The following is a 26,516-nucleotide window of genomic DNA, read 5'->3' as shown; positions in this document are numbered from 1 at the left end:
AATCATAAGCAAACCCAAAAATTTAAACAACAGAAAATTAAAAAACTACTGAATTCTTTCAAGCTCTGAAATTATAAATTCATTTTCAATCTCAGATAACAGTGTTGGCTACACAGTAAAAACATGGCATCTTAAAATATATGCAGGGCTGTAACATGACTGCATTTTATTATTTCTGTGCTAACTACATGAACTCAACAGCTGACAGTTTAGAAGGTAGCCAAGAACGTCTTTTGCTTCACGTCCTGTAAAGAACCTTTTTTGCAGGTGTCCTCTCCTCTCTGTCCATCTCAGCATCGTGACTAAACTTCCGCTTCGAAGACAACCGCCGGCGCTTCAGCGGCGACGGGGGAGTTGTACTCGCCATGCTGTTCGGATCCTTCTCATGGATCTTCATGTGCCTGAGGGGGAGGGCGAAGAAGACACCGTCAGCAGGAGAACTGGGGCAGAAAGTCCATGTCAATTTTCATGCCAACACCGCTCCCAAGGTTTGCCTTTAAAGGACACCCGCAGAGATCCCACAAACCAGACCGAACTTCTGAAAAGCAGCCAGGGCACGATCCAGCAGGGGACTGTGCGGGGCTGCGGCAGGGAGCCCAGCAGCTCCGCCCCGCGCTCCAACCCACGGCACTTGTCCCATGAGCATCGTGCCTGTCCCCTGTCCCCCAAGAGGTCCTGTTCCTGGCTAATCACAGAATCACAGAATGTCAGGGGTTGGAAGGGACCTCTAGAGATCATCTAGTCCAGCCCCCCTGCCAGAGCAGGATCACCCAGGGCAGCCACACAGGAACACGTCCAGGCGGGGTTTGAAAGTCTCCAGAGAAGGAGACTCCACATCCTCCCTGGGCAGCCTGTGCCAGGGCTCTGGCCCCCTCGCAGTAAATAAGTTTCTCCTCATGTTGAGGTGGAACTTCCTGTGTTCTAACTTAAACCCATTATTCCTTGTTCTATCGCTGAGCACTGCTGAGAAGAGATTGTCCCCTTCCTCTTGACACTCACCCCTCAGCTATTTCTATACGTTAATACTGCACAAGAACCCACACGCCCAGCCTCCCAATCTTGTGGTGGTGCTTAGCATCCACGTTTGTTTCCGTCTCATCCTTCACGCACTGGTGCACCCCCATACCAAATTTCAACCACAACTTTGAAGTCAAGATACATCTGGTCACGCTGTTAAGCTGCAGCAGGCATGGCTTGCAAAACTTGGTATTGCCAAAGCACGCTCACAAACGTGCTCCCACAGGGAAACAACTATTTCTTGCCACAAAGACACTGGAAAGAGGCGAGCGACAAAACTACTCAGGAAGCAACCTCATGAGTATCTGTATATGCAACCCACTTGCCTTTTGGTTTCCCATATTTGCAACCAGGGGAAGAAATTGCCTTCTAGTTCCCTTCAGTTGGAGAAAAGGTGTTGCTCCCATGCTTCTTTTTCTGAGTACGCAAAGCTCAAATGGAAACTTTTCTTTAAAAAAACAAATTAGGGCATTCAGCCCCACTTCAAACTCATAGTGCTTTTGAAAAAAATGAAACTTATGCTCCTACATACAAAGGAAATTTTTGCCTCCAACAGTTAGAAATGGAAGTGCAGGACAGTCCACAGGACTGACTTCAAAGCAGCACAAGGGAGACAATGTTACGGGCATCTGGGCACATCCTCCAGAAGTCACAGCCACAACTGGGCTCAGGACCCTGCCATTTAACTCGACTGCACGCTATCGTGTTCAAACACGAGAGAATGTTGTAACCTAGACAAGTCTCGTATGTCCTCATAGCTGCTTGGGTGTTATGACATCAAATCTGGTTTAGTTTTGGATGCCAAGGGCATGATGCTTCAAGATAACACACTGGACCAAACTGACCTACGGGCAGACTCCATTGGAGCTGCTGGAAAGACTGTCTCCTCACACAAGGCTTTTTCTAACGTTCCATTTCACAATCTCTGAAACGTGGTCTGGTTTTTTTTTTTTAAAGAAAAAAAAAAGGAGCACCTAAATTACTGTCTCAGACTAGAGGCAGGCTTCTGAGGGTGTTACGCAGAACAGCCCCAAGCCGAAAGTACCGCACGTACTAGAACCGACGCATGATCAGAAAGGCTGTTCAGCTACTGCCTGCTTTCGACATCCAGCAAGGCTGGAGCTGCTCAGAGGACCACATGAGGAAAACACCGGCTTCTCCAGCCCTCCAGTAACCCTCACTGGTCACACAAGTGGTGCACGGACACTGGTGACACCTGCCAGTCGCACTGCGGGAGGTTCGAGGAGGACGGTGCATCTGTGGGCAGCGCGCCAGGCAGGTTGGGCACGGCGTCACATAAACGTCGCTGAATTTGTCTGACTCCTTTCCCTGCTGAAAGCTGAAGCTCCGAGGGTTTGGCTCTCCCCAGGTTCGATAGGACCCAGGGAGAAGTTCAGAGCGCTGACACAGGCTCCAGAGAGCAGTGAGCTCCCCTACCTTGGCGCTCAGGTAGCCCTGACACCATGGGCACCAAAGCCAATTTACCTGCATGAATCCAGTGCTACCTGCTCTCATAAACTTGGCAGGGAAGGCACCTACAGATACTCAACATCTTCTTCGTTTTCTTCAGTCTTATTTTTCTTCCCCTACGGTACTGATCTAACTTCTCATGCTAGCTAGAGCTTCCTAAGGGTGATAAATCAACAGTGTCAGGAGCAGTTGTTTTTATTCACACCAGAATAAGGGAGGAGAAACCAGTTATTTGTTCAAAGGGTTTCTGTCCACAGTGTTTGAAGATAAAACCCAAAAGGCATTTGGGACCAAGAAAATGTTGTATCCAATGGCACAGGCAAATCAAAACCTGGTTTGCTGGTCTTCATTTTTTCTTTTTTTGGTAAAGGCTGCTTTCCAGTTTCGATGAAATCCCGCAAGTGAGACAGAGGCTGCGGCACGTCTGTCCCCCCGCCCCAGAAACACACAGGTGGTCTGCACGCTTAAGCTCCTGGCAGCTTGGCTGCTGCACAGCTAATATTGCTTGGCCAGTTACTTTTCGAGTAGGTAGAGAGCAAAAGCAGCCAAGCTAAACCACATTCACCCAGAAAACAAACAAGTAACAAAAACCTGCTCTGCATTAAGCGTGGGATTTTTTGTTCCTATTTTCCTTCAAAGTCTCTTTTCTGTCAGTAACGTGCGTGCAGAACACCTGCTCCGTAGCCACCTATGCAAAAGAGCTTCCTTAGGGCTAAGTTCTTTCCTCCTGCTGTTTGTCCACCTGTTTTTTTTTTTCGACGGAGCTGCTCCTACTCGAGAGGGGTGCGACAGCACATCCGCAGCGTTCCAACGAGAAAAAATGAGGAGACCTCCAGGTTAGGGCCAGCCCAGCGTGGCACCTCTGTCTGGCATCACCTGATGCATGCAAACACCCTGGCTCCTCCAAGTCCCCCAAAGCAACCCAGCTGTGTGTGCAACAGAACTTATGCTGAATGAGGCAGGGCTTGCTAACGTGGCTGTAGCATCACAGGGATGAGGTTTTGCTACGTCTGGTGTCAAAGCCATGAGCTGCCCCCAGCTCACAGTTCTCCTGCCGTGCCCTAAAAGGGAGAGCAGAATCCGTACCCACAACAAGGAATGTGGTAATCCCTTCATGTTTTAGTTTTGCATATTTGAGAGGAAGCAGCCCAAGCTATTGAGCTATAAACAGGAAGACACCCTGACTGCACCTTTGACTTTTACTGCACAGGTCAAATATCACAGTCGCCGTGATAGCTCCCTGCATGGGATCATTAAGGGGAAAAAAAAAAAAAGAAAAATCCGAAACCAAAGCAGCAGGTTCCAGAGTTCTCGAGGAGAGTCGCAACCTGACTGCATTATAGCCAGCAGGTTTGTTCCTTTGGCAGGTTAAGCAAGTTTCACTACATCAAGTCAAGGGTGGAGAGGAAAAAGATTGCTAGAGCTACAGCCCAAGATAAGCGGGAAGATAAAGGTGAGCAGTACAAAGGATAGACACAATCTTCATCTCTCTTTTTTACCTTGCAACATGGATGTCATTCTGCCTCGAGAAAACATTTAGCACCCAGCTTGGGTTTTTCAACTGCAGCAGATGCCAAGTCACATCCACATCCACAACCTTTCTTTTAAAGTTAAGCACTCCCTTCACCAAGGCTTCTCTTACTTAAAAAGTTTCCTAACTGTAATTAAGGAAGGGGGGGGAGTACTTGTGTTGCCTTATCCTTCTTTAAAAGAGTTTGCCCTGATTAGATCTCACATGTAACACCGAAAATGCTCAATCTCACTGCTTAGCCTGCCAAAACACAAGAAGAACAGGAACAAAGCTGTGCTCAGAAGTTATTTTCCCATTGTGACTATAACAACATATTTTGGCCTGACAACACTGGCATACTTTGAATACGAAAGCCAGGCTTATAAGTCAGCCTGGCTTTCAGCATCTCACAATGATAAAGGAAAATGATACGACATTCATCAGTTCCAAAAAACGAAGATAAACACTCAACACTTAAAGTGAGAACGTAACGCACAAAAAAAAGAAGGGCAAAATAAGGACATGCACAGAAATGCTCATGTTCAGCCACAAATGCAGGTCAGAGCAATACGTGCCAGCAGCTCTGAAGTGACTGATACCACAGCTCAAAAGAGAGCCAGAGCCACAGCAGATGAAATTTTGTGCTTTTTTTTCCCATTTAAATCAATGAATTGTGGCTCTGAGCCATCTTATAGACCAATCCAAGAACAGCAGGCAAGCTTGGGAAGGTACAGAGCCCTGAAACCTGCACTTCATACGGTGGTTCACACAGCATCCACAGCACGTGTTCAAGTCCACGTGGACTTGGACAGTACTGAGGGTGGGACACAACAACGTAACCACGACACACAGGATAGAAGGAAAGGGATAAAAACTGGAGCTTAACACTAGGAGTCCCTTGTACTAAGTGCTAGGCAGCCTCAGTTAACCTCCCAGAGAAAATGGTGGAACTGTGTTTAAAATGAGACCAGACAGAGAGCCAGAAGAATTTGCAAAGAATTACCCTGAAATGGAAAGAGGAAATCGAGTCTTTTCCAAACAAGGCCTGATCCACCTCTGGACTAAACTCTTAACCTGTCAGAACTGCTATGCAAAAAATGCAGATAACGTGCTACACACTATGCTTTCTGCAGCACAGCTGTATGTGAAAACCTCTCCTCGTAATCCCTTCCCTCCCTCTCACACAAGGAATTTTACAGGTGAGCCAAGAGGATCCAACCGTGCTACGACTGTTTGCCAGTCAGCCCTCTCGACAAAATCGCATTTTTCAAGTGCTTGACTCCTTTCCATTCCACCTTTCCTGTGAGAATCACCTTTCGCTTCCCCTCTTCTGCCACAACTTCCCTCTCCCTCTAACAGTCACATGAAAAGGATAACTAAGATGATACTGCATGAGAATTCCCCCACTTTCTTTCCTTGTTTTTTGTCTTTCTCTTTTTTTTCTTATTTTTCTTTTTTCTTTCTTTTTTTAAAGCAGATGGGCACAAAAATGTTTTCAACCCCACATGGTAATGCAGAGCGTGATTTCAGAAGGGTGCCAATTCCACCAGAACAGCAGCAAAGTAAATACTTTGCTACTTTTCACTGAAGAAGAGACTTTTCTAGTAACAAATGCAAAACTTGAGTGCCCTTACTCCTTTTTCTCCCCGTGGATGGTGTTGGATCTGTGCCTAAAAAGAGGTGACTCACAGGAAGTGGCAGGGAGGGGAGGGAAAGGGGGGCATGTGTCCTAACGAAGTGACACACAGATCCTACCAGTCACATCCCAGTCCTTACTGCGTCTCCCAAAAGGGCTGCTTTCCTTAATGCCGAGCGGATTTGCATGTTGCTCACACGAGCTTTCTGGAGATCTCGCAACAGGGCAGCCTACAGCTTCAATGCCAAAAAACAGAACGTGGGCAGGTTTTGACTGGCTGGCTCAAAGCTAGAACGAGGAGTCAAAGCATCCTGAAAGAGGCAACTGCAAGATGCAGCTGCTCCCAGCTCCGGGTGCCACTGAATTATGAACAAAACCAGGAGGTCCTGCTTTGCATGCAGATAACCCGAGCAGCGCCGCTCTGGCTCTCCGAGGGAGGAAGCATCCCTCACAGCATGCGTGGGAATCCCTCACCTCTTAACTCCGGGAAGAAAAACCGCACCGGAGCTGCACCCTGCGTTTCCACGGCTGCTGTTGTGCTCCACATCCCCAAGAGAAAGGGCTCGCCTAGCTCTGAGGCCCAGGCAAAAGGAAGGTGTGGAACAAAAGGGTGTTTCTGCAAGCTCCGAGCAGGGTCCAGGGTTAAGCCTCTCCCTTCTAACTGTGGCAGCACAAGTGCTGCTGGCTCGCACTCAAGAGAGGTTTATGCCAGGTAGGCCTGATTAGAAGGAGCAGCATGTCCAGAGGGGGAGCAGGCAAGCAATTTCACTCAGGGCTGGTTGGGAAAGTCCCAGCATCTAAAATCAAGATTAATTTTTGAGTGCAGGATCCAGTGCGTGTGTAAACACCCTCCTCCTCCTTCTCCTCAGGTCTCCACGCCTGTGGAAACACAGTGGGGAGGCCAATGAATCCGGGCATTATCAGTCCAGAGAGATCATCTGACAGTATCAAGTTCAGGTTCTGGCTTCATATCCCACATATTATTCTAAGTTTCTCCACTTTACCACTAGATGTACCCTATACTCTACTGCATTGCACATGGCTGTTCCTCACCTCCCTCGTGACTTCTGACCGTATCAAAATCAAGGGGATGATCCTCACACATCTGATGCTTATCTGAAGACAAGGGAGCCTCACATTCGACCATCTAGAGACTAAGAATGAAAATCAGTGCCTTCCACCCTTCACCTTATTTCAAATTTACTTTTTTTTTTCCTTCCAGCATAAAGAGTTACTCAAATTCACCAAGCGAGTCTGGGAAGGACTGAGCTGGTCAGATGCCCCAAGTACAATTAACACAATTGCTTTACCTCTTTCACCTTTAATTCCCCGAGATCTTTCACTTACACTTCTACCTTCAAATAACAGTAAATAATCTCCAAAGAATGATTAAAAAAAAGCAGTGTTTTCAAGAATTAAAGAAAAAGCATGTCTATCATTCAGAACATGATCAAACATCCCTGGTTGGGTTCGTTTGTTTGTTTTTTTAAAAAGTCTGCTTCAACTTTTTTCCACCATATCAGAAACAACAAGAATGCAGGATGTATCCACGACACCTTGGAACCTGGACTATAACATTCTTCAGGCCCCATGGAATGAAAAAACAGCTCGCAGAGTAACGGAAGACAACTTTTAAAATTACACTCATAACGTCTCTTTTTGGGGATTTCTGTGTCATGGCATCTGTGTCGTTTTTGTTTCATTCTGCTTAACAAATGTTACTTCAACCCAAGTTGTCTAGAAACGCAGAAAAACACAGGGAACTCCTCTTCAAAGCTTCTGCCATTTGACATACACGGGAAGCAAATCCTAAACAAACAGAACGTGAAGCAGCAGCCTTTTTAGGAGCAATCACTTCATACACACGGCTGCTAACATCCTCCTTAAGAGTCTTGCGAACATGACTGGAACTGAAGTCAAAAGCCGAGTAACTTTATATCCTTGGGTTAAAGAGTTTAGTCAGTTGTTTCTTTGTTAAAACACGTAGAGAATCTGTATTGACAACATGTTTCCAGTGCTATTTACCAACATCACCCACTTAAGAGAGGAATCCACTCAGGCCTTGCCAGTTGCAATCGCAGGAACCAGAAAGATGCCGGTAATTTTACTAATCAGACACGATCTGTACTTGGGTGAGTTTGTGTTTGTCTTCTCTTCTTGGCTTGTTTGCTGTTTGTATCCTTAAAACAACACCAAAAGGACCCAAAAAGCCCTCGGACACACACGCACGCTTCGCAGCAAGTCCAGAGACACTCGGATACCGAAAACCCATTGGTGAAAACGCCCTCTGGCAATCGCGGGGCGATCTCAAAAGGGATTTTGAGCGCCACCAAATATCCCAGTGGTAACCAGGGCTGAACGCTAGGATGGGCTAAACAAAATGAAGCTGTGCAGCAAGAAACCACCACAGCTATGCCAGTCAGAAAGCCATTGCGACGCACGCAGGCAAAGACCAGGGTGGGGCGAGCAGGTCCCGGGAAGGATCAGATTGGGAAGCACTGACTCATTTTAGCCGCACGTCTGCAACCAGGCGCAGCCGGAGATCCCCTGCCTCGTGCTCCCCACGGCACCCGGGCCCTGCGGCCTTGCTGCTGCGCTGCCACGGCTCAGGGGCTCTGACTGTCGTTGGGGCTGACATGGCCCTGACGGGGCTCCCCACATCACGGCGTTTGGGTGCAGCGGCCCCCTCGGCAATCCCCCGGGAACTGCTGTGGCCCGAGGCGTCAGGCAGACGAGCCGTCAGCGTCCCCCCGAGGTCTCTGTGCGACGGGGTTCTCCCAGGAAAGCAAAAATGGCTCTGCAGCAGGGTGGCGGACAGCATCATTAGGACAACACGAGTGTTATTATTTAGATCCACCAAGTCTATCTGGGCATGCTAAGGCTGCAAAAGTCACCTGTGACTACATTCAAATGACAGATTAAAAATGCCTTTTCGGTGCTACCAGGACAGTCTGCACAGTTAACCAGTGCCAGGCAGCTGCCAGGGTACAGTCCTATGGATATATGGTACACACACACACAGGCAAAGCATTTTGTGCTTTTATCCTAGAGTAAAACTTTGCTTTGCTGTGAATAAAAGCAAGCTGTTAGCAGGAGTGAGAGGGAAGATACCAATCTACAAATCCAAAGGGGGAGGGGGTACCATTTCTGAATAATTATGCTGTATTCACATTTAAGCAACTACTTGCTACGCAGAATCAGCAAGTTCAAACAGGCTGAGATTGATACAACTGCATTCCCTGCTTGTCTCAAAGTTACTCCTGTTCCCTACCAGCACCACTGTGAGAACTCCTCAAAGGAAAAAAAGAGAGACAAATATTTGCCTGACGATGCTGCGACAGGGAAGTGATTCGAACCTTGCCTCCAGAGCAAAGCTTCCCAAAGGACCGCAAAAGAAAGTGTTCATTTGCAGTTCGCGTCAACCGTTGCATAAGGGAGGGAAAAAGAGGAGGAAATTTCAGTGTGAGCTTCCCACTATCACTGCCCCGAAGTGCCTGCCCCCAGCCTGCATTAACTTCAGAGCAGACCTAAATTAACCATGCCAAAATACTGCAAGGAGACTTCCGAGCTGCAAGAGCCTCTTTCACAAGGGACAGTATTAAAAGGCCCCTGTACGTCCTTAAGCTTTGAGGCAAAAAATTATTGACAACAATAAAATTAAGCAGGAATAAGATTTTTAGAAGTGTACCAAAAACTTGGCCTGAGACATTCTGAACTGCTGTTTTCCTTCATCTTTTTTGAAACTTGTGGTATTCAGGCACATCCTTTAGTTAATCAACGACTTCATTGCTGATTTTTCAGGAAACTTCATACTTAAAGAAAACAAGTGTTATTAGATGGTACGGACAATTAAAGAAGTTTTACATTTTTGTAGCAGGGGAAAAGAAAAAAGAGAGAGAGAAAATTAAAGAAAATATGTCAGAAGCGGAGAAAATTTTATCTTTAAGAGTAAACACAGTACCCAGGTACCATCCAGGTCCATCCTGCCTCCCCACCCAAAACCACACCCCTCCACCAACCCAGCAAACCCCAGCTACTTCCCAGAACCAGGCAAAGCCCTCTGCACTCTCCACTGTTGAGCAATCCTGAGGGCACAGAGCACAGAGCAACTCGCTGCGTCACACAGCTCACGGAGGAAAAAACAGACGGCCGCAGCAAGGCTGGGGACGCTGCGCAGACGGAGCCCAATGCCTCCCCCCGGCACACACACCCCCACACAAAGAAGCTGCAGCAGATAAGAGAAGCACATCTTCGCTAAAGCTGGGTCTCCGCATCAGCCCGATATCCACAGTCACCAAGTAACTGGAGGGATGAGGAAGGAAAAGGTTGTAACTGCACACACACAAGTTACACAAACTTTTCCCAGCGCTGAGGACGGTGTCCCAGCAAAAGAGGTTTCATGTGCTCGGCCCATTTCCTCTCCTGATCCTGAACATGTGGTCCTCCTTCCTCACCAGCAGAGATCTCACAGCATTCCCCCACCGAGCAGCACAGCGCTAGGAAAAGGTTTCACATCTTGTTACGTGTCGGTTTAGCCAAGCGTATTTATCAGAACCAGAAGTCCCAGGATGACTTCTGTTACTTTACAGGAGTTTAGGAACTTCTGCCCTCAAAGGAAATTAATTTTGGTGCAATCCATGCCTTACTCTCTTTGCCTTCGGTTTGAAACTGTCAAGAGAGACGACACACTGAGGTGGCTTGATGTCAAAACTGAGCCACACAGACACCTCCTCTAAGACATCTTTGCATGTGAAGCACCAGAGAGCTGACTCTGAGGATTTACCTAAAAAATCACTGAGAGCGTTGAGAAAACTTCAGCTAAGAGAGCACTGTGAAGAACTCTGCACCTCTGTTGATGCCCTCGAGAAACAGAAAGCGGTATTTGCATATTGTGTGCTGTTTACCAGTCATACAATGGCACTACTGCTTTACACAGTGTGTCTTTGCCTACGCTGTGTGCATCAGGCAGGCGAGCATCACAGCTCAAAAACCCGAGGCCCAAATGCCAAGATTTCCCTCACTGTTCTGGGGTTTTTTTTACACCTAGAGAAGTTTATCCAAACGTTGACAAGCTACTGCTAATGAATAGCCTATTTTTAAAAGAGGGGAGAAAAGAAGGAGGAAAAAACCTGCTGACCCTGAGAGGGGGTACGTTCTGCAGTTTGCTGGTTCCAGCATGCTGAACTAGAACAGGTTGAGCAGGTTAGATACCGAGGGGGAGAAAAGGTAAAGCTGGAAGACATACATTAAAGGTGGAACGACAGCAACCACAAATAGAGTTTGAGCTAGACTTTTTCCTCATTCTCATCAGTACTTGGCCCAGGAATCTTTTCAGACAACAGGAGGAACAGAGTGAACACACATTCATTAGCGAAGCGATGCAAGTATTGCTGACGTGCACGCACAACAGGCTGAGCAAAGATTCCCTTAACATACAAACTCTCCCAGCAAACTTTCTCACCGCCAGCATTTTCTACACAGAATCACCCAACCAAAGCAAAGACAAACCACCGACCGAAATGCCAACGAAGCAACACGGTACTTGTTAACCTTGAGAGCTAACAGCTCCGCAAGAATGATGTTAATGTCAGGCTTACAGCAAAGGACTAAAAGCATCTCAACTCCTCGCAAAGATCCCCTGGATTTTCTAGTGCTTGCTAGGTTAAGGCTTATGTTTATTTTGTAGCTCTTCAAGGTGAGAAGGGGAGGCAACATCCCTGAGAACACCAGACCTTCAGAGGAGGTGATGTTCCTGAAAGGATACTTAGGCGGAAAGATCAAGGTCTCGCGCTGCCATGTGCTCTGCGACTAGAGTCTAATCTGTCAAGTGGCTTGTGCTCATTTGAACTGTGACAAGGGTAACAAAGCAGCACTAAGCTACACTCAATACGCTCTGTTATACGGAGATTTATGTTACTGCCCGTGAGGAGGGTGGTTTTACTCTGCTCCGTCAGACCACCTTCCCCACGGCAACAAGCCGCAGCAGAAGCCCGAGCTTATTGAGAGCAGCTGTCTCCTCTTTCTTCTGCCTGCAGAAAACCAAAACGTAAAAATCCACCACCTCACAGTGCACAGGATCGGACTTAGCTGCTACTTAAAGGTAACACACACAAAATCTAGGACTGAAAAGTACGCCGCAGTCTTTCTTATGCTTAGGTACTGGAGAGCTCTGGAGATGCAAGTATAATGTTACCCATTGTGTACGCTTCGGTTCTCAAGAACAATGGAGCTAATTAAGGTCTGCGTATAAATCTTAACTCTGCACTTCCTTGCTTCGCTTGATTCTAATCAGACCCCAGCATTCGTGTTTTTGTGTTAACTTCCTTTGCTGTTCTTTAATGATAACTGAAGGGGGATACTGTCCAAGACTACAAGCAGCATGTAACGCATCTGAAATCATGACATCTCCTGCTGGCCCTGACAGTTCACAGAGGTACTGGGGCATAAGAGCTCCTTTGGAGTCTCTTACTGCTGAAGATACCAATGGAAGGGTTTTTTTACGGAATACCCCCTCTACATGTCATGCAGATTAAATAAGAGTTCATATAAAGTCTTTACAAGAGATGACCAATCCGTTCAGTGACAGACAGAATAAAGTTTCTGCCTGGGACCATTAAAAGTGCTGTAGTCTTCTAATTTTCATCAAAGACGCAGAAACAGACTCTTACTGCCACAGTGTTGTTGAAAAAAAAAAAATGACCTTTTCTTTCTTTCTTTTTCAATCTTCTCAAAACACAGGGATTCCAGCAGAATAGCAAATATTTACTCTGGATATATCTGCTGACAGGAGAGAAATCAAAAAAACTTCCCTCCACCTGTTTCCCCATCCTTGTTGACAAAATGTATTAGCGAAAATGTACAGGACATGTTCTAAACGCAAAGAAAACCAAAACAGCTATCACATCTCACCTGCCTCCTACAGCTACGGTCATCATTTACTAGAGGCAGAAATTAGTCCTTTGTGTGCATTATCCCTGCTCAAGAATTAGGACACTTGCATTTGCTGGAGCTTATCTTTCACTAGCATGCTGACAGTGGTTAAATCATCCCTCATGTATAAGGAATGGATCTGAAAGCCTGCTCCTTCATATTTGAGAGCACTGTCTACCAATTACTACATCAAAATAAAAGCTCCTCAGGAGACAACCAAAGAGACATTTCTACTGTGCAGGACAATAGGAGAGGGGCTTTTCACACGCGTGATGTGTCAGTCACTTTCAGCGTGTTGAGCTCCTTGGTTATTTGTTTTTAGCTTCAAGATCTTCTACGTTCAGCTTCTCAAAGCTACCCGGCACCAGGTTTTCACCTGGTCATCTTTGCAAATCACCAGAAACTGAACCACGCTGTAGTAAGGTAGTTATCCCTCCTTTTCTGGAAAAAAAAAAACAACAACAAACAACCAACTCATTGTTCCATTTGGTTTTGCTCTGCCTCCAAAAAATCCCATCTCCAGCAAACACCCGATGACACGTGCTGGACTGCCGAGATCCTATTTGTACTTGGAGGCTGGGTATTGTTCCTGCGCTGCACCCCACGACGCGCACACAACGCGCTGGAAGCAGGCCAACGCCATAAATAAGACGGGAGCAATTCACAGGTGGGACACAGGGAGAGGAGGAATTCAGCCAGATCTCGAGGACATTCTGCCTGCTGGGTATGTGCAAAGTGGCGGGCAGGCTGCACGCACGCCTTCCCAAGAAACACAGCCCTGTGCTGGAGAGAGCAGGCAAGACACCGAAGGATGTGCATCGCAACCCCTGTGCCTTTATCGGGATCCTACACTAATCCTCCAACCAGCATGTCACAATCTTCAAAGCTGACGCCCTTCATTTGCCAGTGAAGACGGCCAGCTAAAACATCAGAATTTGCATGTTACCCTCCAGTACGTGTGTTTCTATCTTCCTCCAAAAACTCATTCAGCAATACATATACACGCAAAAAGCGTTGCTTAAAAAAGACTTAATTTGAACATCAGAATACTACCATGCCCTGGTAACAAAAACAGCTGTTTGTCTCTCCACAGCACATTAAAAAGAGAAGTTTGGGAAAATTAGCTAACACTGAAAATAAGATTGAGAACGAAAGTGCCTTCTTAATTAAAAAAAGAAATACCTTCTTTGATAGGACCCTTTGTAAGCATGCTTCAAAGCACAGCTTCTGCGATCCAGATCTTCCAATTTGAGTTTCAAAGACTTCTGCATGTGGTTGTTGCATGTGGTGTTTCTCACGTGCCAAAAAAAATAAGTGCCCAAAGTTTCGAGACCTGTTCCTAAGATAGTGCATAAGCAACTTACCAGTACCTAAGGAAGACGTAAATAAAAAGCCAGTATGAAGAATTTTGGTAGCTACGGAGTAAGGAACAGAAGGAGAGAAATAAGGACAATACCTGTGATGGTTTGGTTTCATATGAGACACTTGAGTCAGCCTGCACTACCACACTAATACGGACAGCCCGGCCAACACCAGTCACAGGCGCTGCAGCTTCGTTTACCAAACTGGGGAAGCTGTGACTGAAATACATATATTATCCCTTTAGCCTTTTCAGACTTGCCACAGAGCCTTTAATAGCTACCCACTGGAAACTGGCAGGAAGGTCGTTTCTCGCCTCACTTCTGGCATTTATATCCTATTAACATTTTCAAGTTGCATGGAGAGCATGTCTTTGGCAGGGAGGAAAATGTGACTTTAAAGCAATAGGCACAGGCCATCCCCAGTCACAGGAATGGAAAAGGAGCCCTTGGCAAAGTTTCCTACCCCTGAAGGAAACTCTTTTGGAGCAAGTGGAGGCATCGCCCTTCCCCTTAAAGCCTGATGCATGTTCTACTGGAATGCAACACGGTAAGTCAAGCAAATTCTTTTCTCTACCTCACGGTCCCTTGCTGAAGCTTGCAAACCACCAGCACCACCAAAACCCACAGCAGCAGCCTAACTCCTCTGTCTGCATTTCAGGGAGATGCAATGGTGGAGATGGAATAAGAGGCTTGCATGTCCTGTTTGGTGGAAGAATCTAGACCCAGAAGGGCTCCTCAGAGTTGGCACTACTCGTAGTTAAACCTCCTAGGGAGCTATTGTGGAAGTACAGACAGATGGCCTTCGTGAAGCCTATAGTAACTGCAACTTATTCACCGGAGACACTGTGAAAATTCCCAGCTCATTCAGAGCTGCACAAGACTCTTCAACCACACACACCCTCCCTTTCTATACAGTTAATGCTCCTGCTGGACATCTGAGAATATTCACCTTTAATTCACCATGAGCAAGCGCAAGCCATAGTGCCTGTATCTCTAAAGGGTGAGGATTAGCATATCCTAAATTGCGGATTTTCCCACGTACTGATCATCGCAGGGCCATTCCGGTTACAGGAATTCTGAGTTCGAAATTACTATGGCCTAATTCCTTCCTCCAAATTCCTAAAAAGTTCCAAGAAAAGACCCCCCCCAAACTCCCAAATCGGTCCCTGATTCTAGAGAGTTTGCTACTTCTACGTAAACTTGCTCTTTTCAGTACTGGTCAACAAGAAATCTCTGTAAAAAGCTCAGCGTCATCTCTAGCTCTCCTCCTCCAGTGCAATTCCCATTCCTGATACCAGATACTGACGGATCTCCCAGTTACCGTACCAGACTGCAAAAACCTTGCCCAAACAGTAGGAGCAGCAGTGATATGGAGGCAGAGAGCTTGACGGCACATTCAGAAGGATGAGAAAATCAGCTTTTTGTGCTGGACACTGAGCACCCTCCAAAGACCTCTGCTCTCTCCAACAGCAATTTTCCCCTGCAGGAGGCTCCGGAGGCTCCTGAGCAGCTTGGCAGCTCTAAGACAGTTTTCTGAGGTGCCCTGAGGCTCACAGTTCCCTGTTGGAAATCCTGGCCAAGAGTCCCCCTGGTCAGAAATGGGAGCAGGTTTTAACCTCTTTTTCTGAATGGTGCTGCACAGGAGAACCTTCCCCCTCCAGCCCTGTGTGCTGTGCCCGTTCAGCTTGACTTGTTGACAAGAAGCCAAGGAGCATAACAAAAAGAAACTGGACTTTATGTGACAGGCTATGACTCATTTACAAATAAGAGTTGCATGTATTGTGGGAGTCAGGAAGGGCAGCATCGATGGAACAGGTAAAGAGGAACACGCAGCACTCCAACACAGCTAGAGTCACCCAGAGAAGAGATGGGGAGAAAAAAGTGTTGCCGCTCCACAGGAAGTCTGGCTGTGGCAAAACTACTGCTCACATGCAAAAGAACAACAAGTAAGAGCTCTGGAGGCTCTTTGCCTCCCTTCACTTAATAGTGAGGGAGAAGAAAAATTACTTTCTATGGAGATGGGCACTTGAGAGTGTAGCAACACCGATATTCTCCAACCCAAACAAGCAAGCAAAATTCCTTGCCTCTTCTGCTCAGCTGAATGTCTAATAACCTGGCTGCTATAAGGCAGAAAAAATGGATCAGAAATTTCACCGTCTGCAGGAACAGTAGTAAGCACTCCTATGGCTCATTTCCCTTGACAAAATAGTCTTGTTGGGCTTTTCCCCCTGAAAAGTCTTTTAAAAGTCTGGATTAAAAAAACAGTATAGAAAGTTAAATAAGTGCCAGAACAAGGCAGAGGTGAGTGAGAAGCGAGGAGGTATGTAGCATGTGCCGATACACCTTTTCCCTGCTACTGAGATACTGGCAGACTAACTTCTCTCTCACTCCTCTCTCGTGCATCAAGTTTATCTGATGTTTTGAATATGACACGAGAGCCATTCTGTGACAGCACGGGCAGGCATGCCACTGGACCTGATACTACAACCTAGGTTTGAGATGCCTATGAAAGATTTAACTTCACACCACCTTAGACTAGAAGTATGGTTTCAGAAGGCGGTACCTGGTGGCCAAAATTAACATCTTCCATGTGAGTGTGTCACAGCACCAGGTAACAAATTTCATTTCACTTTGCATTTATCCTCATCTGCCTACTTGCATATTCACGCTTTCCACTTCAGCAACAGGATTCAGGTCCTTCCTAGGGCAGTCAGCCCATCCTGGTAACTTCAAGCAATATCTCGTCAAGAGGAAAATGTAAAACCAAACAATCTTCTCACGAGAAAGTTCTGATCTGTACTTACTTCTTTTGGGCAAGTCACTGAGCCTGGCAATCCTGGCAAATTTGCTACTAAAGCACAGTAAGAGCTGCCTTAGCGCAGGTGACTACATCAACATCTGACAGACCTGGAGTCAGGTCTCAGGGAAAGCTTTCCTTTCCTGCTTCTGGGAGAGGATGCGATGCCTAGTGAGCAAAAAGCCACACAAACCCCATGAGCAGTCCTTCAGGAAGCAGCCTGGGGTTAGGACCCGAACACAAGTGTCTGACCACCCCAGGAGCCCAGCACTGGAATTCACCCTTGGATGGTGATAGTGGCAGCAGGTGCAGCTACGCAGCTGCCTTGCCTTCCTCACAGCAGACAGAGTAATGACCCAGGCTGGGAAACACGTAGCTCCCAACACCTCTGGCCAGATGAGTCAGACGTGCGATTTATTCAGTGCCCAAGGCCAGGATCTCCTCTGAACGTCTCTGTGTCTTTCCCTTTTCACTTTACATCTCTCTCTCCCCAACTCTTTCCAATTCCAATCAAGTGTAAGTTAAATAAATGCGGAATTACAAAACTGCATCCCCTCCTCTTTCTCCTTTTTTTTTTATGTCATCGTTTAACTTGGACAATACGATAAAGAAAAGGTAATGCTGAAAGCAGCTATATTGCTTCCTTTATTCAGCATTACTTTATCTTTCCTATTGTCACCAAAATCACACCTTTCATTCCATCTATAGCTCGGAAAATGAAAGGCAATAATCAAGAAAACAAAATCTCTTCATTCCCACACAGAACCAGTCTGTAACCATCACTCTTGTCATTTTGCTTATACTCCTTTCCCTTACCTGTCTTGCAGTTTCCTCGTAGGTTGTAAACTCTTTGATATGGGGACTAAAGCTACGTGGGAATTCACGAAGTCTTAATCAGCTCTGAGGTGTTCCACCCATGCAAATAAATGAATACTGAATCGGGGGATGAGAGAGGGGAAGGAACATCCCTGCGATTTAGCATTCTGTTTCACAGCATTCTGTTTCCCCGTACATTTCGCTACATCCCTACAAAGGAAACTACGTGAAGTAAGTCTGGCAACTTGGGTTACAGAGAATTTCCCGGATCTATAGTGCAGCAAGTTCTTTATGGTACGAGTAAGCACTGATGTATGTATAGAAAAGCAAGATCAATTACTCCAAAGACGCATCCTGGATACCTAACTACATAACATACAACACCACAGATAGTCCAGTACAAACACTTGCATCTATGACTCTGAAGCTACAAAATAAGAAGCTTGGCTACGTATTTTTGTCCTCCGAGAAAAACTAATCTAATTGGTAAAAATAATAATAATGGCAGCAATACTTCTGGATACTTGATAATATGCAAAGAGAGCTAGATCTTTCTCAATTCTGAGTTACTCCCACAACTTAAGCAGCGTGTATGTGTGTCATGCTATACTTCTAGATCACAGATTTACCATGTTTCCTGCCCAAGTAAGTGTCTTTAGTCAGTCCATTCAAGGGAACAAACCAGCCCGCTGCCGTGCAGTCCTTTCCAAACTCCTGGGTGATGATCAGCACTCACCTGTGCATGTTTCCATTGGTGGTGAAGGACTGCCCACACACGGAACATTTATAAGGCCTTTCACCTGAGTGCACCAGCATGTGGCGATCAAGGGAGCTCGCTGAGCTCAGAGACTTTCCACAGATGCTGCAGGAATGGTCTGTCCCTCCAGTGTCAGTGTTATGCTAGAGAAAGCAATGATTTTTTTTTCATTGAATGCCCCTTCTGAAGCGCCAGTACAATATTAGCAAGAATTATACACATTTTAAAAACAGCTTTGAAGAGCCACTCGGCACATATTAAGGTGTGCCCTGTATACAGCTCTCCTCCACAGCCCTCCCCCCTCAGCTCTGCCCCCACCCTTCATTTTTAAGTCCTTAAGGCACCAGCACAAGTAGCTGTTCCATCCAGCCTGCAGCCCCTGCCACATGCAGCATTTCTGCTGGGTGTGCAGCGGAGGAGGATAGAAAAGGGCTCAGCAAGAATCCATCAGAAAAATGGTACCTTGGGATACTTCAAACTGTGCAGGGGTTTGGGGTTGGGCGAGTGGTAAGGGGGAAAACAGAAAGAGGATATAATTATAAACTTCATGGCAGAAGGAAGACACTGAAATACTCCTTAAAGATACTAATTTCAAACTGACTGTGTGGTAAGAAAACAGAAGTAAACTGCTTCTGAGTGCACGTGCAGACTTCTCTGGCACTGCAGGGCCAAAATACGGCCGTTAGCTAATGTGCTACATGCAGTACTCTTTTTCTTACTTGCACTCAGAGACTTTAAGATTTCTTTACATATCAAAAAAAAAGACATCAGGAGAGTAAGAAAAAAGAATTAAGTGAGAGTTATAGTATATGAGGGAAAACTGAAATAGTAAATATCTAGGGGACTCACAGTGGTGAGCCACAACCTTAGCATCCAAAGCAAAACCTTGTGACATAGATAAGGCCAAATCTCCTTATAAAGTATGCATATATTTCAAGAGAAGCAAGAAGCGGCCTGTAGCTGACAAAAAAGTGCATCATCCATTGAAAGTGTATTTTCAATTCTGTCTCCTAAAACTGCAATACCCTGTGAAGCACTGAGAGGCTCTTCTACACTAGGATGATTTAAAACTTGTGTCTTCCTGCTTCTTAATTTGCCTGACTAGTAGAGAGATCTGTACTCAAACAGATAACAAAGCAGGACTTACGCCTCATGATGGAAGTGGTTTTACAGATCCTTGGGATCTGGCAAGAACAGGACATACATCCTTGTGTGAGCCCCTGGGCAGGGTGGTGTTGGGAAAGCAAAGGAGGGAAATTACCCACCTTGGGATTGGGTTTGTGGGTTGTTTGTGGGGTTTTTTTTAAGAAAACACAGGGGGAAAGCTAAAATAAAACCAACTGAGTAAAGCTATAACAGAAGCATTTCTGTTTTCCACATGGAATTGTTTTTTACGACTGCAAAATCCACCCTGGCAAAATAGACCCTCTTAGTAAAAGTAAGAAATCAAGAGCTGGAACTCTGCATACCTGACGAATGTGCATAGTTAGCTGGTGCTGTGTAGTGCAAATCTTATCACACAGAGGACAGGTATAGGAAGACCTCTCTTCTTTTGTTTCCTGTGAACAAAACAAAACAAAACAAAAAAATCAGAAGAGATATCAATATGAAAGAACTCGAAAGCTGCTCCTGCTGGGGATGGAAAAAATATAACCCATCCTAAGAACAAAAGGCCACTGCTAACAGAACAACTTGAACATATACATTTATCATCCTGATAGATCCCTCAGGGAAGTTTCAGAAACTTCTGAATTTATAAACAGGGGCCATTTGAACCAGCACAGAAGTACAGCAGCTGTTTTAACAGCACACAGATACTCAGGAGCAGCAGTTCAGGCCAGGAAGTGAGGGCAATTATTGTGACCACCTCAAACTACCAGGAGGAGTTTAGGTGAGCAGAAAGTCACTCCTGGAACACTGCCAGAACACATGGGCAAACGTCACTGATCTCACAAGATCTTTAATAAACGCAAGACAGGTTTTCCACCCTATCTCGAGAGCTCAGTGCCCTTTTCTAGGGGTTGTACGTTCTGCTCCGTGGCTGACTCAGAAGGAGGAGCAGCATTTGCTGAATCACCAGCACCGTTTCCCTTAGCATCCTGTGTTTCTTCTGGAAGCATCCCATCCAGGTACACCGGCCAGGCCCAACCCTTCTCAAGGTTGCAAGATCTGATGAGATCATAGCAAGAAAAGAGGTGACAATGCAGGAGTGTACGTGACTCAAAAAGAACACATTATGAACCCGGTTAGTCTCCACCCAGGTGAGAATCAGGAGTGACCACGGCCAAACCACGAGCACAAACAACGAAGCCAGCTGGAGAGCTCAGCCTGGTGTAAGCCTGCCATTGAGACCCCGAGCAAAGCCACCACTCTTTCAGCTAAGGATGAAATGGCACCTTCGCAGGAACCAAAGGTGTTTGGCCGAACTGTGTGCAAGGATGGCTACTGCATGACATCAGTGGTATTTCCACCACCTCGCCAAGAAGCCCAGGCGTGGCTTCTGCACCAGCACCTGAACGTTAAAAGGAAGATGTTCTGGCACTGAAAATTAAACCTCGGTTTTCTGTAGAATGACGTAAATCTTCACCAGCTAGACAGATCTACCACCTGTTATCTGCACTTCTGGTGGCAAGAGAGTCTCTGCATGACCAATGGGAAAGTATATTTATGCCATGTATATTTATAACATGTTCTACTGAACCTCTTTGTTGGCTATTTTAAGTATCATTAGTAAAACCATGAAAACAAGCAAAAAAGAAAATCCACCCTTAGTAGCTCTTAAGGTGGGGGGGAGTCAACGGACAGGAGTGTATCTCTGCATTTCCTCTCTCCACCGAATTCTTTCCCTCTGTCACCATCCCAAAAATCATCAACTTGCAAGCAACCATTGCCAGTCAGACGCAAGCATCTGTGGACAACACTGAGAATGACTAACTCAAGTCTCTGGAACGAGTTCTCTGGCATGTCACGTTACAAAAGTGTCCACCAATAGGGCAAGGGGAAATGGATTTAAGTTAAAGGAGAATAGGTTTAGATTGGATCTTAGGAAAAAAATTCTTCAGTACAAGGGTGGCAAGACTCTGGAATAAATTGCCCAGAGAGGTTGCGGCTGCCCCTTCCCTTGAGGGGTTCAAGGCCAGGTTGGACAGAGCCTTGAGTAGCCTGATCTAGTTGAGAGGCGTCCCTGCCCATGACAGGGAGGTTGGACTAGATGATCTCTAAGGTCCCTTCCAGCCTAGGCCATTCTAGGATTCTATGTTAGGATTGAAGATGCTGACACAGTGCTAGAGAAAGTTGGTTTTTTTAAGCCTCATTAAAGCAATTTAGAGAACCACTCTGGAGAGTTCCCTACTAAAATCTAACACTGCATTTTCAAAAAGAGGACCATGATCATTTTCTCTTAACTTCACTGACCTGTGGACACGGATAAAGAGTTTTTTTCTCATTTTGCCTGAAGGAAATAAAACTTGTGACTGCAGGTTCTCCCATTCCTCCCTACTCTTTCTGTTGCACATCTTGTAACTGCATTTCAGGGCTCCCCATCCTAAAGGTAATCACTGTAGGCCACTCACAAAGGCCAAGGTCTAACGTGCCACTCACAAAACATTAGAAAGCAAGCAAGAAACGCTGCCATTATGAAGTCTGACCACCCCAAGAAAATTAAAAGGCATTATCCCAGTTCTCACCCCGCATTTCTATACGCAAACATATAATTTGCACATGCTCATTCCGTCCAACCTATGCAACTTTAACTTTACTACACGCAACGCGTCTGCGGAGTAATGCTGCAATGCTGTCAAAGCTGGCTCAGGACAGAGAACAAACACACTGTGCTGTGAGGAAAATCCTTGCAGCTGTGTTGACACTTTAGATGGTATTTAATCCCCAGCGTATTTCTGTGAAATTATCAACCTAGAATTTTTTTTGCCCCCTCCTCACCCATTAAACGAGAGCTGCAGTTCTACATGATGCACTTGCCTCAAAGCCTGCTTCGCAGGCCGCCTGCTCTTCAAATCAGCACATTAACAGAAGACAGAGTAATTACTAGTTCACCTTGAAGCAAAGATCAGAAACACGCTATAGCTGAGCCAGAGCTGATTAGTATTGAATCTGCGGTTTATTATTAACTAAAACCCAAACTTTCTCCAGTGGTCACTCAGGGTACATGCCACATACCGTAACACAGCTCAAGCAAATCCAGGGTAGCTGCAACAGGAATGCTGTCGACTGACTCAATCCAGAGCAAAAGACATTAGCATCCCTACTGTAAAAACACCTTAACTCACAAATTTAAAACACAGCACTCTACTACCCTGCTAGAGCCAGGTCAGTGGAAATACCCTTCTTCAACTGAAAGATCAAATTAATTCATTGGCTACTCTCCCTTTAGGAAGTCAACTTGGGACGACTGCTCTGCATTCAGCTGATGGCAAATACCTTTTGACTTCTGCATTAAGTCTGTTTTTCTCCAGCTCAAAGAAACAGCTTTGTCACACTTTTTGTTTCTTTCAAGAGCAAAGCAAATGAGAAGTTAAAAAGGATGCTGCTTGAAGTGAGAACGTGTTTATTAGACTATGGGTAGACCAGAGCCAAGATAAAGTCAGCGTTATAAAGAGAACCATAGACTTTGGGACAAAGGTTCAGGGCAAAACGTTTTGCTGCCAACTCATGGGAAACAGCAGTCAGTCCTAGAAAACCAGCTTACTGTTATTATCCTTTAATTATAATAAGGGGCACATTCTGACCAGAATGTGAGATCTGTGTGCTGCTACACACTGACACAATTCAGTGCTTTCACTCTGCTATGCTGAAAGTGGAAATTCACTGTATTACAAGTTGCTAACCAGATTGATACCCACTTAATGCTGTACATCTCACTTCTATTTTCTCAGTAATACAGCTATTTGCCCCTCTGGCGGCAACAAACTTCCAGCTTAAAACCAGACAGGCTATTTACTATGTTTTCAATGTATTTGTTTATTTTTACGCTGTAAAAATCCCTTTTAATCCTGTCGCATTTACTCTCGAGCTTCCTTTGATTCGATGCCCACCGAAATATCAGGTGGAATAAAGGTCACTAACGCTAATAAACTTCCCTGAAGCCAAACCACATGGTGTACCGGCGGACAGCTGTGTAACAGCACTGCCACTGAAACTGCTCTCAACTGCAGTGCCCCACTTCACACGATGAAATCAAGGAACCCGGGCAGCCCCTAAGTGGGAACACTGCAAAGCCCCTTAAAGCCAGTGCTAGAAAACACAATTCCACAAACACCGTTGTCCACGTACTGTTCAGACTCTCCATTTTCATCTACAGTTAATGGCTTTTAACTCCTCTCAAGCAAAAAAAAAAAAAAAAGACAAGACAAGTTGTACGTCTGTCAACTGGGCAGCTACTCGGTAAGCTATTAATAAACTGCTACAGGAACATCACGAGCCATGCCTCTTAACCTTTCTGGTACCTGTTACATCTTGATTCATTTACAAAATCTCCATGCTCTACCACATGCTCTGAAGTCAAATGGACAGGGATTTGGGGTATTTCTTGATGTTCTCTGGTACCCTCATCGATAGGGTTTGGTCCAGCACAAGAAAAAGATGGGTATAAATAATCACAGCTTTAACTGATACGATTCTCTCCTTTCACTTGTTTACACCAATATTGCTACCAGCAAGTGCCATCAACCGGTAAATGGAAAAAAAATTATAAAAGCTACATATATTTGCTCTGCAAGATTCATCAAAGCATTCCGCAGTAGCTCTTCATAGTTTTCTTAACAATGAACTAAGGGCAGCTTACACACATGAGCAAAGCATCCTGATGGATGTTTCATTCTAGCACCACCTTTAACCTTAAATCACTTCGACCTTCCCTGGGGAAAGCCACACACCTCACAAGGGCTCCCACACGATGGCTGAGCCAAGCCTCTGCTCCTCTCTGAGCTATTCCTTTTCTCCCACGAAATGAACTGGTCCCCCAACACATCAGGTGAATGCAAGAGCGCAGAGAAAGGATGCAGAGGGAAGAAGCAGGGATCCGTAGGTGGCTTTGCCACTGCTGGTGGCACCTGCCAGACCAGCTCACCACTGCATGACATCACAGCTCAAATGTTTTATGTGTGAATCCAAGCAAGCAGACCCCTTTGACACCCAGTTTTCTGAAGTTATGTTCTAGAGAGCCACCAGAAACACACAGAGGAGCAACGGCTGAGAGAAAAAAAGGCAAAACAATCAAAGAAACATAATAGTGTCTTCCCACTTCCCATACAGTTGCTTGTCTCCCCCTTTGCTCTCCCTGCATTTGGGTTTACATACCTGGTTCCTCCTGCCAATTCGATTCGGTGCAGGAGACTTTGAGGGGGATTTGACATTTTGAGTGTTCCCACCGTTTTCAGCAATCTTCCCCACATTCATCACTGCTGACATCATGGCGTCGATGGAGGACAGGTCTGCCCCGTCCAGGCTGTTTGGTGAAATTGGTGACACCTTGTAGCTGTTTAAGCTTTCCAGCTGCTTCTCTGGAACTAAAAATAAAAACACACATAGAAGCTGTTAGGCTGTCTTAAAAAAAAAACCCACAAAAGAACAAAAAAACCACCAGAGTATTTTCAGCTGCCTATAGCTCACATCACACTCTGCTGGATCATCGCGGAGCACAGGCAACAGCCCCCAGTAACCGTATTTCTTCTGACAGGAAAAGCTACTCATATTGGAATGCACAGGACAAGGTGCACACTTCCCATAGGACATTCACATTCGTTTTCAACATTATTTCCATAGTTGGCTTAGAGAGTGATTTACCTTAAACTCCCTTGCTGTAAAATGGCATTACTTGTGCTACCTTGTGATGACCATGAGCTAGCAGAGCACTACTGATGCATGCACACTCTGGCAAGCACAATCATTCAAGCAAGCACATGTTTCGAGCAAAATTGCACAATTAAGGCATGAGTAACACAGTGTAGGGTACTGGGTTCTCTTTCTAGCACAGCTTAAGCCAGATCTCCATATGGAATAAGCTAAATTAGCAAAAAACCAACTAAAACAAAACCCCAAATTCCCCCAAATGCCTATTTACTGCCACAGCTGGCATTAATGTAATTTTTTCTCTTTTTGTTTACCAAGTCATATCAGTCCATGGAGCATATGTGTTACACCTACGACTAATGCCACAGCTAAAGCTATTCAGATTCAGGCTTCTCCACCACATTCTGTATGTAGAAGGGATGCTCCTGTCTCAGACATCAAATTCAAAACACACCTAAAATCTCATCTCCGGTTTCTCAACAACATCACGTCATACACACAGGTAAGGCCTTTCAATTTCCTCTTTATAAGTATGGAAAGGAAAATGCTTTCAAACCAAACACTGCTTTCCCCCAGAAGAAGTCTCCCAAAGTAGCAGGAATACCCTGCAGGTGCATCGCTCTGTCACCTCTGGCAGAGAGCACAGAATCCTAATGTCTGGTCTGAGAAAGTTGCCGTAACACAAGAGGATGTGAGAGTGAACAAGGAGGAACATGTCTGTCTGTGAGCATTTGGTCTCTGCCTAATGCTGTCTTTGGAAGGTAAGTTTGAGGATTACAAACAGGTGGTTTTTTGAGGCTAAGTAATGTGGTGCCAAGTTACTAGGAGCCAAGAGAATCTTAGTTCGGAAGCCTGCAGTGGCAGTCAAGTATTTCTGTGCCCATGCTTCTGCTCAAACTATTTTATACTTTTCAGACAGACAAAGGTTAGGGATGGGGAAAGAAATGTAGGCACCAGCGCTTCTGCTCACTGCATCTTATGCTCTTCACACAGACAAGGGACATGGAGAGGTAAGAAATGTTTCTTTAAGCCTTGATCGATGCCCTAATTTACAGAGTCACCCAGAGCTAGTCAAACCAGTTACCTTCATTTTTATCCGCTGATTGACTGTGGCTCTCTTCTTGGTTGCTGGTCTCCTCACTTAGTGTAGTATCTACAGTAGCGTCTGGCTCTTCAGCCTCTTCTTCGGCAGCACCTTCTAGCACTACGTGAGGGAGAAAGGAAAAAGAGAACGGGAATTAAATTTTTCTGGATGCCATTTTAGCAAAGTAACACTACAGCCCTTTAGTTTGAGGGCTCACCCAACCAGTACATAGGTCTGGTGACAGAAGCACATAAACAGTGCCAGCGCAGCAACCAACTGCCCGCTCCCTCGAGCGGCTGGGGGCTGGCCTGGGCAATGTCGCTGCCTCTGC

General features: G+C 45.7%; 1 protein-coding gene across 1 annotated transcript in view; it reads right to left on the bottom strand.

Moving 5' to 3' along the window:
* RREB1 (ras responsive element binding protein 1) overlaps nt 1-26,297 on the bottom strand; it is a 64,194-nt gene extending 37,897 nt beyond the window's left edge. Inside the window, exons 1-5 of the mRNA XM_009877704.1 lie at nt 26,186-26,297; nt 24,610-24,812; nt 19,764-19,853; nt 18,274-18,437; nt 257-401 (exon numbers count right to left, since the gene is read on the bottom strand). Of these exons, the coding sequence (XP_009876006.1) occupies nt 257-401; nt 18,274-18,437; nt 19,764-19,853; nt 24,610-24,723 (513 nt within the window). The 5' untranslated portion in view covers nt 24,724-24,812; nt 26,186-26,297. The remainder of the gene's footprint in view (nt 1-256; nt 402-18,273; nt 18,438-19,763; nt 19,854-24,609; nt 24,813-26,185) is intronic.
* Nucleotides 26,298-26,516: the final 219 nt, after the last annotated feature.

Source organism: Apaloderma vittatum, unplaced genomic scaffold, assembly GCF_000703405.1.
Source record: "Apaloderma vittatum isolate BGI_N311 unplaced genomic scaffold, ASM70340v1 scaffold19291, whole genome shotgun sequence".
Classification (NCBI taxonomy): Eukaryota; Metazoa; Chordata; class Aves; order Trogoniformes; family Trogonidae; genus Apaloderma; species Apaloderma vittatum.
This window is presented reverse-complemented; position numbering and strand designations above follow the sequence as displayed.